The sequence below is a fragment of the Lemur catta genome, chromosome 5, assembly GCF_020740605.2.
Source record: "Lemur catta isolate mLemCat1 chromosome 5, mLemCat1.pri, whole genome shotgun sequence".
Taxonomy (NCBI): Eukaryota; Metazoa; Chordata; class Mammalia; order Primates; family Lemuridae; genus Lemur; species Lemur catta.
The window spans coordinates 43,402,570-43,420,740 of record NC_059132.1 but is presented as its reverse complement, the minus strand read 5'-3'; the positions used below and the strand labels follow the sequence as shown (position 1 = coordinate 43,420,740).

The following is an 18,171-nucleotide window of genomic DNA, read 5'->3' as shown; positions in this document are numbered from 1 at the left end:
ACTGCGGTGGCAGCAGTGCAGAGGAGGAGAAGGGATGGATTGGAGATACATTTTGGATTCACAACAGAAATTGCACAGGGACTGAAGACGAGAGGGAAAGAAGTGGGAGGAGTCGAGAGTTACTCAGACAGCTGGTTTGATCAACTGGGTTGATGGTGGTGCCATTTTCGGAGCTGGAAAGGCTGACAGAAGTTGGGGGGGAGCTTCTAGGAGTGAAACTGTGAGTTACATTTAGAAATGTTTATTTGCTGATATCTGTGAGACATCCAGGTGAAAACGTCAAGTAAACACTTGAATAAGTGAATCTAGTACTCAAAGGAGATGGCTGAGCTAGACGTGCAAATATGGGGACCATTGGGAGCAGGAATGAACTCAAATGGACTCAGGACCATGAAAAATTAGAGTGGAGACAGAGGAGAAGTCAGCAAAGGAGACTACTAGGAGCAGTCAGTGGGGACAAGGAAATCGAAAGAGCAGAGAGCCAGGGATATCCATCAATGCAGGAAGACAGCAGTTAACTCTGCCGAATGCTGCTGATATGTTGACTAGGATCAGGAAGGACAGTGGTCACACCCTGTGGAAATACGGAAGCCATTGATGATCTTGAAAAGGACCGTTTCACTAGTGCAGTGGGGACAGAGTCAGGGAGGTGAGCATGGACCGCAGCGTAAGCGGGAGGTGAGAAAGGAGAGGGGCAGATGATGTCGTCTCTCAGGAAGACTTTCTGCAGAACCTAGATATTGGGGTGAAGGTCAAGGGAGAATTTTTTAAAGATGAGAGAGTGGGTGTGATTTTATGGTTTTGGAGATGAGGCAGGCAGAAAGTCTGGAGCCCAGAGAGCGGGCAGTGCTGCACAGCCGTGGCCGCGCTGCAGTCACCAGGGAGCTTTGACACTGCTGGTGCCTCAGTCCTCCCATGCAGACATCCTGCTCTAAATGCTCTGGAGCGCAGCCCGGGCTTCGGGGTTTTTTAAAAAGCTCTGCAGGTGATTCTTGAAGCCAAGGTTGAGAAGCATTGGCTTCAGGAGCGAAATGCTTGAGTGGCCGGGATCCAGGGAACAGGTGAAGGGCTATCCCCCTCCTTGAGACAGGCGCACAGTGGGAGAAGACGGGTGCACATTTCCTAGTGTCAGTGAAAGGAGGATGAGGTTGTTTTCATTTTGTGATTCTTTTTGTCTCAGGGGAGGGTTAAACAAAGTCATGAGTTGAGAACAAGTAGCAAGGAGGGGGTGTGGGAGGCTTGCTAGGGAAGATGCGATGCGAGCTCATCATCTGGGGAGCGGAGGGTGAGCTTGGACGGAAATGTGACAGTGGGTCCCCCTGCTCTCCAGAACATGGGAGAACTGCCACAATCCTCCTCATTCCTTGGCCCATGGAAGTCCAAACATTTCTGTGAAATTCCTTCAGGATTTCTGTTCTTGAGGCTGTCTCTGACTCTAAGAATTCCATTCCCCCCCAACCCCCAGTGCTGACGCCTATGATGCTACAGGTGAGAAACTTGACCCCCATCAATTTCAACATTGGCAACAACAAAAACAGCCGCACAACATGTCTGTGAATGTCTAGACCTTAGTTGCAATTTGGTGTGGAGGGCAAGAGGAGGAAAGATTTACTGAGTGGTTCTCAACCTTAGAGCACATCAGAATCACCTGCAGGGCTGCACACGTTTCTGTGCAGCAGCCTCAGATTGAGGAGGTCTGGGTTTGGGCCTGAGAATTTGTATTTCTAACCAGTTCCTGGGGGATCTGGTGCTGCTGGTCGGGGACCATACTTAGAGAACTGCTGCTTCACAAAACAATAATTACAAAGCCAGGCGTGGCAGTGCCCAAGCCTATAGTCCCAACTACTTGGGAGGCTGAGGTGGGAGGATTTTGCTTGAGCCCAGGAGTTGGAGTCCAGCCTGGGCAACGTAGTGAGACCCCATCTCTGAAAAAAAAAAAAAGAAACAATAATCACAAAACACAGGAGAGTCTTAAATTTCACTGGCTCTTCCCTGAGTCTAATCTTGGTATCTCTCCCTTAACACCTCTTCGCTCTCTCTATTGTTGTCCCTTGTTCTCCAAACTTCTCTCCCAGGAGCAAGTTCTCTGTCTTCTCTCATGCAGAGGGGTCCAGCAGGCTCTTTTACTGCATTGCTTGGGCTCCTCCAACAACCATGCTTTTGGACACTACACATTTTGTTTTGTTTTATTTTATGAAGTGGGAGAAAGGTCATCTCCTCACTTTACTCACTGTGTGGTTTTCCCAACCTAGCACCCAAAGCAACCCCAAAAGGGGATCAGTATGAGGAACCCACACACACAAGCAGGTACACTACAGCCTGACAGTCACCACTGCTTTGTGTTTGCTGATGTTAACGTAAATCACAGGACTCACAGAGACCGAAAAGTAGGTCAAAGCAGAGGGGTGGGACCATTGCCCCAGTGGAATAGATAACAGAAGAGGAGAAGGAGAACCATTCCCAGAAATTGTCAAAAGAGAGCCCGGTAGCGAGATGCAGGAAACACTACACGCCCGGTGTGGAGCTGAGGCCCAAGGTGGCAAAGGACGCTGGGCTGACAATTACACCGGCACACGCAGCCTTATTGATAGAGGAATGTTCAGCTGTGCTCCTGAGGGCCCTGCAGCCTGCTTTGCATTCATGGGCAATTTGTCCTCCTAATCACTGAATCACTAATGGAGATCAATGCAACACCGCACCGGTGAGGGCAGGGGTGGATGCAGGGAGCGCCGTCGCTTCGTTTTTAATTTACCAGTGCTGACCGGCCTGCAGGTCCCTTCTGGGGGCCAACGCTTCTCACAGGGAGTGGGAGAGGACTGGTCTCACAAACGCAGCAGGAGCGAGTCAGGCATTTACTATGAATTCTTCTTGTTTTTCTGACCACTCAGGAGCTCTAAATTACGGAATGCATTTCACTATTTAAATTTAGAAGGTTCCCCATTAGTGCCAGAGAGTGGGTTCTGAGAGACTGAGCTTTCTGATACCTGAGCCAAGCTCTCTGGGGCGGTATTTGGCTGCACGTTTGGTTGGGTGACGTGACTCTCATGGGGCTTCCTCCTCCTGAGGACTGGCTTCCCCACACCCCTCCTCACCGACTTTCTCTTACCTCGCTCAGCCTCACGTTCCTGGCATCTGGCATGGTGCCTGGCACATCCTTGATGTTGAATAAATGCTGTGTTGATTTAATAATTCCAAGTAAATACTTTTTAGGCTCCGTGCACACTGTCATCACAGATAAGTTGTTAACGTAATCTCAGACCTTACCATCTTGAAAAAAGTAAAAACCATCTATGGTGTGTGGGGGGAGTGTGTGTGCAGTGATGTGTGTGTAGACTTCTCTTTCTCTTAGCATCTGATGCCAAATTAGCATCTGGCATTTCTAACTTTTTTATTCAACGTAATTTTTGCGTTTTTCCAAAGAAATCAATTTAATTTAATAAAGAAATCAATGTTTCCAATACCTTGAATGCTTTTAATAGGCCGTAAGTAAATATAACCAGCTTGTATTCTATTACTCAGTTCATCCTTAGACTATTTGCTTTGCAGTTATACGTGGTCTTGGAGCCCCTCCAGGACAGAATGGAGTAGTTCCCCAGGACTGGTATCCTCGGAGTAACAATGACCGACAGCCCTTCTCTTGGAGACCCTTGAGCCCAGCCCAGAATTTACACCCTCAGGCTGGAGTCATTCACCCGTCAGTCCGTGGAATTGATCACACGTGTGCCCTCATGCCCACGGCAACACGATTACCTGTGCATAGTACAACAATACTATTTGTGCCTTCATAAAAATTGAGTCAGTACTGAATTAGGTACTGAGAATATGGCAGTTAAAAAGAGACACAGTCTTTGCCCTCATAGAGCTTCTAGCAAGGATTTTACAAACGTGCTACTAATAAAAACTAATTATCATTGTAAAAACTACTAAAATAAGTCCGGGCACAAGGAGAACATAAAACAAGAGCCTCTGACCTAATTGGAGAGTCAGGAGAGACCAGTCAGTGACTTAGCTTTGTACGCTCTCCAACCCCAGAACAGCGCTTGCATAGAATAGTAATTGGTTAATTGAATTTTTACAAAGTTTTAATACAGTTTATGTGAAAATTTTAGCCCTTATTGATTCAATCCTTCTGTTTGGTAAAATAGTATATGTCTCTCTTCCCAGTGTCTCAATCACTTAGAGGCTCATTCGTCCTTTTTACACCAATGAGTGTCACTGGGTGTGGCACTGCAGTCGCAAGGGATCCCAGAGAGCTCAAAGTAAACCTTCCTCTCAGTGGCATACAGGTGACCATAGGAGCAAGGTCCAAAGCTGTTTACGAGATGTTTCCAGAAGGAGCATGGTTAGAAGGGTTGCACGATCCTCACCTCATGCCTTGCATGTGCTTGGCACACAGCTGATGTTCCATAAACCTTTGCTAAACTCAACTGCTAACCGCCACCCTGAGACGCAGGGAGAAGATTACTGGACTCAAATCTCAAGAGAGAAAACAGGCTCCCTGATGTGACATAAATTTCTCAAGGTCATATAGGAAGTTAGGAAACAAACTGGGGCTACAACTTGGGTGTCCTGACTCAGTCAGGGTAAGCTCTTGTATTTTTAAAACAAAAGCCACTGGTATCTAGCCTGTGTAGCAAGAGAAACAAGAGTACGTGGCCAGCCGGGAAGATTCTGTGATGATCTAACAAATGTTGGAAAGTCCTGCCATTGTGAGTAAGTAAGTAAGAAAGTAAATAAGTAAGTAAATAAATAAATCCAGGTTGATATTTATAAGATCAAATGAAAGTTCTCTCTGGGGGAAAAAAAATTAAAGTATGCCGACAAGGGCACAGGCTGCCTTAGAGGATATGTGCTAAGTAAAGAAGCTCTGACATTTTCTTTGTAGAATTGCTTCATGAATAATAGTCTATCTTCTGAAGATATCTAAGTACACTAAAAACTCCTTAACCAGCAAAACTAATAAATTAGCACAAATTGAATAACCTCCCCAAGCTGGTATGAGCTGCAGCATAGTGCAACGTGCTTGCAAGGAATGTCAAGACAGCCACACTGCAGAGGAGCCAGTTGTCTGTGTTTTGTGGATTTACTCCATTCCAGAGTGAATCGCAGGAAGCAAGGCCTCTGGAGTATCTGTATGAAGCCACTTTACTAAGGCAGTGGCTTTGGAACCTTCCAAAATAAAAGGCTCAGACTCCAGAAATGCCACTGCTTAATAGGCTCACAATGCCACAGACAGGAAGTTGTTCCTGATGTGCCCGCAGCACACGCAGCCTGCTGGAGTTGGCCAGCCCTTCCGATTCACTTTGAGTTGGAAAGACACACCATGATGACACCATTCTGGAGCCGCTTTGCTCTGCAGACCAAGCCACTCCCTGCAGGAGGGATTCCCACGCCCTCCTGCACCCGCCTTCCCCTTTCAGTGGGGCTGGGCTTTTGTATAAAGGGGCAGCAAGTGGAGGTGATTTCAAATGCCCTCGCTCTAAATTCGTCCCTTGCCTAAGAAGGTGACATATTTTGTCTTTTTGAAGGAGCCAAATCATTATTCCTTCTAAAGGATGAGAAATAAAACCAAACTTTGATTTGAACTGTGAGTCCGATGCCTTGTCTGACAGCCTTCCTGGCAGCGCAGTTCTGTTTGACTAGAGACGCAGGCGTGGGGCTCCTAACTTTGAATAGCATGCAGATAAGCAGAAGGAATTTATCAGCTCATGCAGTGATGAATGGTCCTCCTTCTCCCAAAGAGGTTACACAGATACTAAAAATCAATAAGCTCAGCATTCATTTTTACATGTTTATTATAACTTCTTACTTTTTCTGGGTGGGGAGGATGGTGGGAATTTCCAAGGGTCCCTGAAATCAGCCCTAAAATTTCTCAGCCCATGATGTTTCTTTTACTATCCCACCATTCCTACCGGAGGAATATTAAAATAAATGAGGTCGTCATTCTTGACTGCCTGCCTCTTGTAAATCCCCAGTCAGCCTGCAGGGCGGTTACTGACAGCCTGTCGGAGGCCTGTCCTGGTGGCAGAGCTGCGCTGGGGCAGTCAGTGGAGATGCTCTGGCACATTCTGCAATGACGCCAGGGGTGATCTGTTTTCTTCCAGAGTTTTATCGTAGTGGTGGTTGTTTGCCAGAGGTTACTTAGGATTGAAAAGTTGTCAACAGGTCCACGGTGCTACCAATAACTCTGTGAGCCACCTAGACCTCCTCCTCTCAGTCCGCACGTGGTTCAGAAGTGTAGTTTCCAGCTCACACAGGCGCACACCCACCCCACCTTCTATCAGTAAACTGGTGGGTTTCAAGGGCAGTTAGTTATTGGTTAGTTTGTTTTTTCCTATTAGTAGAGTCCTGCATTTTACTAAGTGGAGAACCAGCCTCCCCCTAGAACTACTAAGACCCTGCTACTCCTCTGAAATGAACCAAAAATTAAAAACAAAAAAACCACCACCAAAACCCAACAACAAAAATCTCCAGAGGCAAATGATTAAATTTTCCTATTTTTGTTGGCCTTTCAAACATAGAGAGTTTTTTGGAGTTTCCATAGTGATATAATTTTTTTTAACCTAGCTTTGGACAACTATATTTTAAAGTGACAGATCTGAATAAAAACAGGGGAAAAAAAGCACTGCTTTCCACCTTCAATCTTCTTTTAAAATCATAAATAAATTTAAAATTAAAATCACAGCTTCCCATTTGACTCCCTCGCCTTGTTGTGGATTCATGGTGGTGCCGCCCATTTTGAGGTGAGATTTAATTCAGCCGCTGGAAGGAAGAGGGTGGCCCAGTCTTGCGCTGCAGAACTCCTCTCTATTCATAGTTTGCCACCTAAATTTATAACTTCCCATCAATACTAACCCAAAGCCCAAAGGTAAATCCTTCATTTTCTTGGACTTCTCCCTCACTCTCTCAGCTCCAGATGTCATTGCAGTCTAGTCTCTAATTCTTTCAGGGGACATTTACTGACTTCCTGCCATGCCCTCGGGCTTTGTGCTAGGTGCTGGGGACCTGATCCCTCGGACTCCTGGTCACAGCCTACTTAGGAGGCAGCTTAGTATTCAGACCTTGGCTTCACATCTCACGAGCACTGCGGCCTTGGGGAAGGTGCTTTACTTCCCTCTGCCTCAGTTTCCTCGTCTATGAAATGGGAATACCTTTCTCATAGGGATGTTATGAGTGTTAATGAGTTAATTTTTCTCTATACAGCACTTAGAAAGTTCCCAGCACATAGAAAATCCAAACACATGCTTGTTCAATAAATAATTAAATGGCAATGTCCTTACTGTGCATGAAAATTGCCTCAGCATCCACAGGGCACTAAGGGAACAAGGCTTAATCTAGCCTGCGCTGGAGAGAACAGGGTATGAGATTTAAAGAGGAAAAGCTATGTTTATCTGATATTATTTAATAAGAACAGTGACAATAACAAAGAGCACATCCCTTTTACTCTTAAAAAATTAATACATTAAAGTTGTTAACCTCTTATTAAATAGGTAGTTTCACTTAAATGCAAACACATTTTAAAAAATAACTTTCTGTGGATGAAAGTCTTATGATAGAAATCAAAAATAATAAAAGCATAAAAAGAACTCAGAGGTCTACAAATCAGAGACACTAACTGTCAACATTTTGGTGTATTACCATCTAATGTATTTTTAATGATTTTCATTTTTAATTGACAATTAATTGAATGTATTTTTCCTTTCAAATATAGACACACAGATGATAAAAAATAAACTCTCCTTTTCACCAACCTTCCAATGCCAGAGAATTCCCAGGGGAAAACAACTGTATCTACCATTGCAGATGCTTTGCTATCATTTTACGTATTGATATCCACACACATACCATAGATTTGGATTTTTTAACCACAAATAAGACTGTGTTACACATGTGCTCTGTGCCTTACTTTCTCACACAATGTATTTTGGAGAGTGTTCTGTATCAGTACATGCATATTCTTCTTAATGTCTGCTTGGTATGATTGTACCATAATTGATTTGGTCTTTTATTTGCAACTGTTTGAAGTGTCTCCTACTTTCACTATAGCACATTAAGCTGTATTGAAGGTTGCACATACATTTGGTACAAATGTGTTTCTGTAGAATAACACCCAGAAATGGCATTGTTTGGTCAAAGTTAATTCTCATGGTAGATTTGCATAGATGCTGCCAAATTACCCTTTTAAGAGGCTGCACTATTTTATACTCCAGCCACAGTACATGAGAGTATCCCATTTCTTTGCACCCTCATTGGTTCTAGGTATTACCATTTATTTTAATATTTGCTAATATATAATAGTAGGAAAATTATGGTTTTTCTTTGGTGTTTTGCAGTTATTTACTTTGTATGTCTCTAATTATTAGTGAAGTTGAGCCTCTTTTCATATATTTATTGAATGCTTTCTTTCTCTACCCACTCATATCTGGAACATGCTAGGTAAGTTAGGGATTGACAGGAAGAGACACACATGCACCTCTTAAATCTGTGGATAAGTTTTGTATATGGTAAGAGAAAAAGATCTTACTGACATTTTTCTTCTCATATGGTTAGCCTGTTATCACAACACCAATGAGTTGATTGGTTCTATCATTATTCATTGATGTTAAGTCCTGTCTTTATCATATACTAAGATCTAATATACATCTAGTTCATCCATATATTTGTCTATTGCTGTGCCCGTGTCAGTTTTAATTATAGCTTCATTTCCATTAGCTATAATCACAGCAATACTACATAAAAAAAGAATCAGAAAACCTTGGCAGCGTACAACAATAAGCATTTATTCTCATAGATCTGGGGCTTGGCTGGGTTGGGTTCCTCTAGACTGGGGTGGACTGGTCAGCCCTGCGTCAGGTGGGAACAGCTAGGGTGGCTCTGCCTCTGCCTGCTTGCGATGAAGGACTTCTGCCCCCGCCCCCTCCTCCACCCCGTAATTCTTGAGATGAGAGTTTCCTGTGCTCCTCAGCCTCCTTTGACCAGTGGGCTTGCTGGGGCACATTGTTCTCATCTGCAGTGGGAGCAGAGTTGTAAGAGCACATGCTCAGCTGTGCAAGCACATTTCAAACCTGCTTGCATGGCTTCTGCTAATACCCCATTACCCAAAGAAAGCCCAAGGTCAAGAGGGGGTATTCCGTGTTTAGAGGGAAGAGATGCTAGTCCCATGGAAAAGGGACACAGGAAAGTACAAATTAGGGTCAGAAGTTCAATTTACCATTGGGCAAGCCCCTTGATCTTCCTTCTTTTCCAATATTTTAGTTTTTCGCTATTTTTTTTCCACATTGTTTCTTCCAGATAAACTTTTAAATCAGTATGCAGAATTCTAAAAGATCTGAGTGGAATCTTGGTTGGGTTCATGTTGACTATATGGACTAATTTGGGTAGAATTTGTATCTTCACAATATTGAATTTTCGCATCCAATTAAAAACATTTTGTACGTTTTTATTTATTTGAGTTTTACACTTTTTGACAAAGTTTATTTTTATTATAAAAATTTTAAGACAAACTCAGAAATAGAAAGAAGAGTACGACAACTGCCTATTTGTACATCTCCCAGTTCAACAGTCATCACCTCTGCTTCATCTATCCTGTCTTCCCTTATTTTTTGTCTTAGTATTTTCAAGTGAATTCCAGTCATCATGTCATTTTACCGCTACATATTTTAGCATGCATCTTCTCAAAACTAGACATATATACAGTATACACATATAGGTATGTATATATGTATGTGTTTATGTGTATGTAAATAATTATTAAGCTAATAACATTCAACAAGAGTTCCTTAGTATTACCTAATGATCCATCTTTAATCAAACTTCCCCATTGTCTAAAAAATACTTTTATAGTTTGTTTGAATTAAGCTCTATAAATTAAATTTGGTTGTCTTAAGTCTTTTTCTCTAGAGCAATCCTCTTTATCTGTTTTTGTCATGCCGCAGACTTGTTGCTGGGACTGAATCATTTGTCATGTGGAACTTTCCATGTTCTGAATTTTGCTGATTCCATACCCTGGTGTCATGAAATATGTTTCTCTAACACCTGTGGTGGTTTCTGTTAAGCAGTAGTTAATCTAGAGACTCAATCATATTTAGCTTCAAGTGATTTCTTTCTGGTGGGGGTGAGGGGGCATGGTAAAAATACCTCATAAGTCATGCTACATGCTTCCCACAACATTCATCCTTTCGAGAAGGATGAATCCTTTAGATTTATCAACAAGATCAGGTTTTATCAGTCTCCTCCATCCCTTACCAAGTTCCCCTCTTAACTAATTATTTCAGCCTCAATCCGTTGTTTCATTAGGGATCGCAAAATGGTGATATTCAAATTCTATCCTTCCTTCTGCATTTATTAGCATCAATTATTTTGTAACCTTGAGGTAGAATTCACATAAGAAAGTCTGGATACCTGTTCCAAACACACAAATTTACCTGGATGTGATTTATACCTGTCAGGTCCAGCCTACGTCAAGATGCTTTGCTGTTCTCATTCCAGGCCTGGGAATAATTGCCAGGCTGATTGCTAGGTGGGCAGATGGGGAGCGTGGCCTTCCTAAGATTATAGCCACAGGGAAGGAAAGTCCTTCACTGGAAGAAACTGACCAGGGAGGCTGGGTGAGCACACACGCCTGCCAACACATCCACAAGTATTTTTCATTGAAAGGAGACAACTTACAGCTTCCCTTTTGCTGCCAGCCATGGGCCACAAACCAGACTTGATAAATGATATTGTTGTCTTCATATGTGTCCCAGATTTGTTTTAAAAATCATTTTCAATTCAGCTAGTTTTCTCTTAACATTAAAAGATTGGAAATTGTTTTTTGGTCTGGGTTAGAGATTTGCATCTGCATCATAGAACTCTGATTCTCAAACTACTGATGCACTGGAATCATAAAATGTTTAATGAGACATATCAATTTAATTGTGCTGCTTGGAACTTAAAGAGCTGGAGTTTGTCAGCATTTTGCCGACAAATGTCATCATTTACAGACTGGTCTTTGGTGCTGATGATGTTCACTGTTGCTAAAAATGTTGGGAAATGAGGTATGCTTAGCGAAACAAAAGACATTTTTTCATTTAATTGATTAAATTGCAGTTTAAGAACAAAATAAACTTGCAGGTATTTGGAAAGAGTCTGGTTTGGTAATGGTCATTATGTTTAAATCCTGATGCAGAGGATGCTGTGTATCTGGACAATGAGAAAGAAAAAGAAGAGTATGTCCTGAATGACATCGGGGTAATTTTTTATGGAGATGTCAATGAGATCAAGAGTAGAAGCTGGAGCTATGGTCAGGTGAGCCATTTAAAATCTGTCATTGTCAAGGATATTTTTACTTAATATTTTTTGTCACGTGTATCCCTGCAGGGTGCCATAGATCAATATTAGACAAGCACAATTTCCTGCTTTTCAGGATCTGAGACTCCAAGGCAGAGAGTATAGCAGTAGAGACTTATAAAGACAACTGAATAATTTATCAGCTGAAACCACATATCTGTGGTTATTACAATGTTACAGAGCAAAGAGATTCTATGGATAATGTGGCATTCTATTGAGAAATGCTTTTGCGTCTTAGTACAGTGAAATCTCATTAGCTCAACCTAGAATGGACCGAAGTTTTCCTTTTCTTATATAGAAAAGCATTGTGATAATGATGCAAAGAATACTGCAAGGTGAGTGCCCAACTCCAAGAAATAACTTTTTTTAAAAAGTATTAGTCTAGGATACTGCTAATTAGAAAAGAGTGCTACCATTTTGTCAAAGAAGGGCCCACGGGGCTTTGTAGAAACATTTTATCAGCTGCAACCTCAAGTTACCATCTAGATATAAAGCAGGCAATGATATTCTTTAAAGATATTCAATAATTCAAATGATTTCAGTTTGGTATCTTAAACAATGGAGCAAATTAATGATATTTTACCATTTTTTCCATAAATGAATACATATCTTGTGATTCAAAAGTGATTTTAATCAGCAACATGAGAGGAGGGAAATGTGCCACCTCCCAGGGAGCTTTGGCTGGTGAGACTGGGCTTGTGCTTCAGGGCTCTGGGTGTCCAGGGCAGCAGTTTCACAGAATCTGACTGCACCAGGTCCCATGGTACTTTCTTGGCTCCAAGTCCCTTGCTTTGACTTCCATATGGGATCTCCCTGTGTCCTCACCACTGCTCCAGCCTGACCATTGGTGCCTGTGCCATCCTGCCTACCTGGCTCTGTGACCAGCATCTTCACCCTGACTCCTGAGGGTTACATGCCCAGTGCTCAGACTTGCCTGCCTGCATTTCTGATGTCCTGCCAAGCTATGATCTACATTTACTTCCCCTGTCTTTGGATTCCTGCCTGGCTCCCTGGTTACACGCCCTCCCCTTCCTCAGTGACGTGCAAACTTTGACTACTGTCCCCAATTCTTAGCCTTTAGCTTAGCGATTCTATTTATGGCCCCAATGTGACAATCTGTAGAAAGCTAATAAAGGAAAAAGGCATCACTACATGTAGCAAGGAGAACCGGGAAAGTGTCCCTGCACAGTCTGGGCATGCCCTGGACAGCATGCCTTCAGGTGGGGACCCTCAAGCAGAGGCACTGTCTGCATCTGCTGTCATTCAAAGAGGCCTTTGGGTTCATCAGCAAAAATAACCAACCAAGCCAGTTGTTTGCAGTGAGGCAAGGAAACCACTAGTTCTGTGACTACCTCTTTAACTCTCCAGCTAGTTGCTATTGTAACCCATAAACACGGCTGAGAATTGCTGCTTAATAAGAACCAGAGTAAGGTATTTATATACCCGAAGAACTAGGACAATTACCCATTACTGCATCCATCCCATCAGTGTGGGCTACACCCAGAGCTGGTATTCTAACTGCATTTAATAAATAACTACATGGTAATTAGCCATTAAGATTGTGGTTTCTGTCACAAGTATGTGGGTAGATACTAGGCAAGGTTTCTGCATTCAAGGAAATCTCCTATTGCAGCGAGCTACAGTGTAGGCAAAATCTCCCCATCTTGCCATTTTATTAGTTTGCTTTTTATTCCTTTTTAAGAAAATTCTGGTATTGCCTTTGGCTAGCATTTCTTTCTAAGGAAATTGAACTTGTACCAGGCTATTCCCTGGATAGTGTAATTAATCTTCTCCAGGACTTTCTGCCTTCTCCTTGAGCTTGCAGCCAACTTGTCTCAGAAGAGGAAAAACCTTAGAGGCACAGTTACTACATGAGATCTCCTACTATTTTGGGTCCAGCTAACTAGGCCTGAAGTACCTTCCTGCCGTACATCCGGAAGCCGTTTATATTTGAGATGCACGGGGACTTGTGTTACTTGGGAAGTCTTGAGACTCTGGCCTGACTTTGGTCAATCGTCCATTCCTTCACCTTGGGTGCTGGAGCCAGTATGTTGGGGAGATCTTCTAAATTAACTTGTACCACTTTCTGAGAGCCTCAAGTCAGTTCATGATCCCTGAGCACATCAGCTCTCGGGTAGTTCTGCTACTGTCTCTGGCTTGCTTTTTATGTTCTTATTCACTTCACTGAAAAATAAAAGAGGATGTCCCCTTCCTTTCACTTTAATATTTCATACTCAAGGTTATGGGAGACTACTGTATCAGACACATTTCTGAAAATTAGGCTGTGGTTTCATTTTGTTTTTCATCAGAGAATATCTTGTTTGCAGAGTGGACATTACGTAGTTTCTCATTTGTTTCCCCCAAATAGTTTGAAGATGGCATCCTCGACGCTTGCCTGTACGTGATGGACAAAGCACAGATGGACCTCTCCGGTAGGGGGAATCCCATCAAGGTCAGCCGCGTGGGGTCTGCAATGGTAAGCAACAGTTAGTGACCACGAAAATCTGTTACGTATGTCCTTCACCTCAGTCTGGATGCCAGTTCATCCAGAGCTGTTGACATGATGACTTATACGTAACAAACTTTTATTTGTAAGATTCTGGCTTATGACACCCAGTGTAGCTCTTGGAGTTCCCTGGGCTTGTCGTGTGCTATAAAACACAATTCTCTTCTCAATATGGTATGTTTCTTTGGCTTCAGACAAATGGTGATAGATATCAGATACTATAGGCCAGTTATTCTTAAGAACCTCTTGCCTAGGGACTGAGAAGTCACCATGACAAAAACGTCAATGACTATAATCAAACAATCTATCAATCAAATATCAAGGAGTACAGAAGAAGATGTGTGAGATGCAGGTTTTCTTCATTCTCATGTCATAGTAAGAGTAACAAAATGAACGACTCTATCTAATACTCCTGGCTCCTATTACAATGATACCTCACCACCCGGCTTCCTCACTGATGAAGCGGATATTGATTCTTGGTGGTTATCCTGTGAGGTCAGCAGGATGGGCATGCAGACCTCATGTTCTTTTCCAAGTTAGGACACAGGGTGAGGACAGCTCTCCAGTGACAAGCATCAGCTAGAGCCCAAGTCTGCTGACCTCAAATCTAGACATTTTCTACCTTACATGTTGCTCTCTGCAGGAGATCCTGAAACATCTTTGGGAATGCAAAGATCCTTCAGTGGAATAGCTTGCTGAGAGAGGAGATAAAACTCCCATGAGTGGAAAGGCATGGGACGTGGATTCAGTGTGGGGTGGAGTCCCTGCACAGTCCTGCACTGTACTGATACACCCAGCACATAGCACCAGTCCTTGGTGCAGAAAGGCATATCAAATCTGGCGCAAGAGTAGAATATTCCTGAAGAAACATTAAGCTGGGTGGCATTTCATACAATCAAAGACTAAGAAAAAAATTCTTATATTACAGATTTCCTTAAGTTTCCTAAAAAATTCTCTCTTTGGAAGCATTTTATCTTTGAGTTTGGTTTTGTACCCCCTTTTGAGTTAAACGAAATCAATATTGTTCACACAAAATATTAGACTGAGAATGCTGTGAAATGTAATTTCTGGTTAGTTTTTAAGAGGGCATGTTTTTATTTTATTAATAACTAAGCTACATACAAATTTAAGAAACAGTGGAGCTTAAAAAGCAAAAGTAGAAACTAACATCTAAAGGCAGTTTTGTTTTCTGTTAGTTTATTGTTGCAGAGTGAAAAGACAACAATGAATTCTAAAGAATTTAGGAATCTCTTTGTAATAACCATATGTAACACCGTATATTAGGCCTGCAGCCAATCACTATTTTTCCTGTTTCACAGACAGGATTTCCCTTTTTCTTCTTCTTTGAAGTTACCATGGCAAGTTTGCGGTGAGGAGGGAAGCGCTAGCTAGCAGTGGTTAATATAAATTAATTTCTCGTTGAGCATTCTAAAATGGCATGCTCATCAGCCTAAGCTTACTCACACAGCATCTGTATCTTTACTAATCCAGAAATCAGAAGTCACTGTCTAACACAAGCCAGTGCAAGAGGGATGAGAACGTGAAGCAGCTGACCCAGTGCTGTCTGTGGTGGCACGTGGCTAAGCAGAACGCTGTTAAGTCATGAACAAGCCATAATCCTAATGCCAATTGCCTTGAAATTTTATTGATCATATAATGCTTATGAAGTTCTAATTTTGAAAATGTATATTTCAATTAAAGGTTTTAGAACTAGACAGAGAGAATCTATTTGGAGAATGGTTTGGTTTTATTTTGGAGGGGGAGGCCTTGGGTGTTAAAGGGTAGAGCGCTCGCCTGGGCCATTTAGAGCAGTATTGCTATTGCTGTCACACCACTGTATGCACACGCAACGTGGCTGATAGTTTTCAACATCCTTTCATCTTATTATCTGCTGTAATCTTTTCAAAACCTATTCAGTTATAATGAATTTAAAAACTAACATATTGAGACTCCAAAAATCTATAAAAAAGATGACAGACAAGATCAACTCTTCTTTGGCCATTAGGGCTGTTGTTCTCCTATTCAAAAGTCCATAAATCTATCGTGAAATTTCTGAGTGTAGTTAAACAAAAATAAAGAACAAAAAAACTTTTAGACTTCTCAATTAAAGATTTGCCCTAAAATATGAAAAGATGTATTTAGAGGGCCCAGGAAGAAAATTTTTTGAAGTTGCAGGAGTCCATCCAGAGCCCCGATTCCTGGGGAGATGTCTTCTCAGGAGTGGGCCTGGCCCAGCTAGAATGGAGGCTGCTGCACGGTTGTTTCCTGAGTTCCTCTCAAACCTCTCCCCAGCCTGGTCACTGAGGCTGCAAATCCCTTTCTCAGGATATAAATGCTGGAACAGAGATACACGTGACATGCAAATTCCCAGAAATGGTAACACATTGACTTCAGTTCATGATGAGAGTGAAGGAAGGCGGAACTTTCCTGAGAGTAGGGGTTGCCAGGACAGAGTGGGGCTGAGGAGCTCAGCCCTCCTGGGGTGTCTGAAGAGGGTGGAGCTGAATGGAGACAAGGCACAGGAGCACATGTCTGGGGCTCCAAAGGCAAATTTGTTTACTGTGGTCAAGGCCAAGTCTGGCACTGAACGTTGGCAAGGAGTTTGCAGGGAACTGGTGGGTGGATGATGCTAAGAAAGGGGAAAAAAAGCAAAGATAACCCAAATTGTGCAAACCTTTTAATGATAATAATAATATGAATCTGGATTTTAAGTGTACAATCCCCACATAAAAACATTTACTGTCCGGTAGACCACCTTGGACTTGTAAGGGCTGTCCTGTGCCTGGCAAATGTTTAGCAGCTCCCCTAGCTTCTACCCAGGAGATCCAAGTAGCATCTTTCCCCCACCAGTTGTGAGGACCAAAAATGTTTCCAGATATTGCCAAATATTGCCTGGGGGTAAAAATCACCATTAGTGAGGACCATAGCACTAAACCCCTCCGTGGCTCAGTTTCTCTGCCTGTGGAATGTAAATAACACTCTGTTCCTGCCTGTGTAGACGATCTTAACTCATTCAAAGCCCCTGGTTTTCATTCTTCTGTTGGAGAGAAAGTGGAGGCAGCCTCATGTGGGAAGCCGTGTCCGCTCAGACCTTGGTTCTGGGTCTGCTGTTAACTTCGTATGTGACCCGGGATAAATCACTAACCTCTCCTTGCCTCACATCTTCATCTTTAAAATGAATTTTGTCTCTGTGCTCAAACCACATTTGTTATTCCCAGTGGCATCAAGAATATCCTTTTATTCTTCAAAACAGTGCTCTCCTTTCTTCTATTTTTTTCCTTTATAAATTCAGTATCTTCCCTTGTTCTTATTTTGAGTTGCTGTTATTTCACTTTGATGTAAAAGTAGGATAAGTTTATGACATTCTGGGCAGCCTCGGGCTATAGGACCTTCCCAGGAGACAGAAATCCAAATCTCCTGCATTCTCATTGTCTGGGGATTAGGCCTGAGATGTTATAACCTTACATAAGCTAAGTTTTATTTAGGCTCTTCTAAATACTGAGTGGTGCATTTTACCAAAGCTATACTGCAGATTGATTTAAGAGAGAAAAAAAGAAGAAGAAATTAGAAAAAAGAAGAAACTTGACCAAAGTTACACTTCTTCCTTTAAATTGCATTGCTTGATTGCTGTTTTCTTTCCAACGCATTTCTGATGTGACAGTCTCCACCAGGAAAATTGCCAGGAAAAGTTAAGAAGGATGTTTTGTGCCATCTGAAAACTGACTTCACTCACATGGCATCAATAAAGCATTCCATTGCTGGCCTGAAGTTGCTGTGAGGAAGCCAGACATGGACTCTGAGCTCCCAGTCAGACTATCAGAACAGTTGGGCATGACATGTTGTGACAAGAACAGCATGGTCCTGGGGAAAGGGGAAGACTGTGACAATAACCTGGCATTGCTGCAGGGTGGTTACCTGTCTGTGCCTGTTTCTGCCCATGACTGATTGGATCTGGCAGCAACTGTGGGCAGAGAACTCCCCCCAGGGAGACACAGCTGCTGCTGAAATGGCTGCTGTTACTGCAGATACCTGATCATATATTCACTGTGAAAACCCTGAATATCTCACTTCCATCCACATTTGCTCCTGCTGGTTAAGACGTTACCAATAGAAGATCTGTGTTGAAATAAGCACGGAGCTAGCAAGTGAGATGAGGAAGACTTTCCAGGGGTTTCCTAAGTGAGGAAGCAGAGGCCCTTCGAAGTGGTGTCACTCGCATAAAGTCACGCAGCAAATAAGTGGCTGAGCTGGAACTAGATACTGTCCTTACTCTCTGATCATATTACCTTAGAGGGCCACTACCAACACATTATTACCAATAACAATTACTCTATCAA

At 42.5% G+C, this 18,171-nt stretch overlaps 1 protein-coding gene across 2 annotated transcripts in view; it reads left to right on the top strand.

Moving 5' to 3' along the window:
- F13A1 (coagulation factor XIII A chain) overlaps window positions 1-18,171 on the top strand; it is a 155,736-nt gene that overhangs the window by 59,826 nt on the left and 77,739 nt on the right. For both annotated transcript variants that reach the window (XM_045551634.1, XM_045551635.1), the window contains 2 exons: window positions 11,168-11,286; window positions 13,697-13,804. In XM_045551634.1, the coding sequence (XP_045407590.1) occupies window positions 11,168-11,286; window positions 13,697-13,804 (227 nt within the window). The remainder of the gene's footprint in view (window positions 1-11,167; window positions 11,287-13,696; window positions 13,805-18,171) is intronic.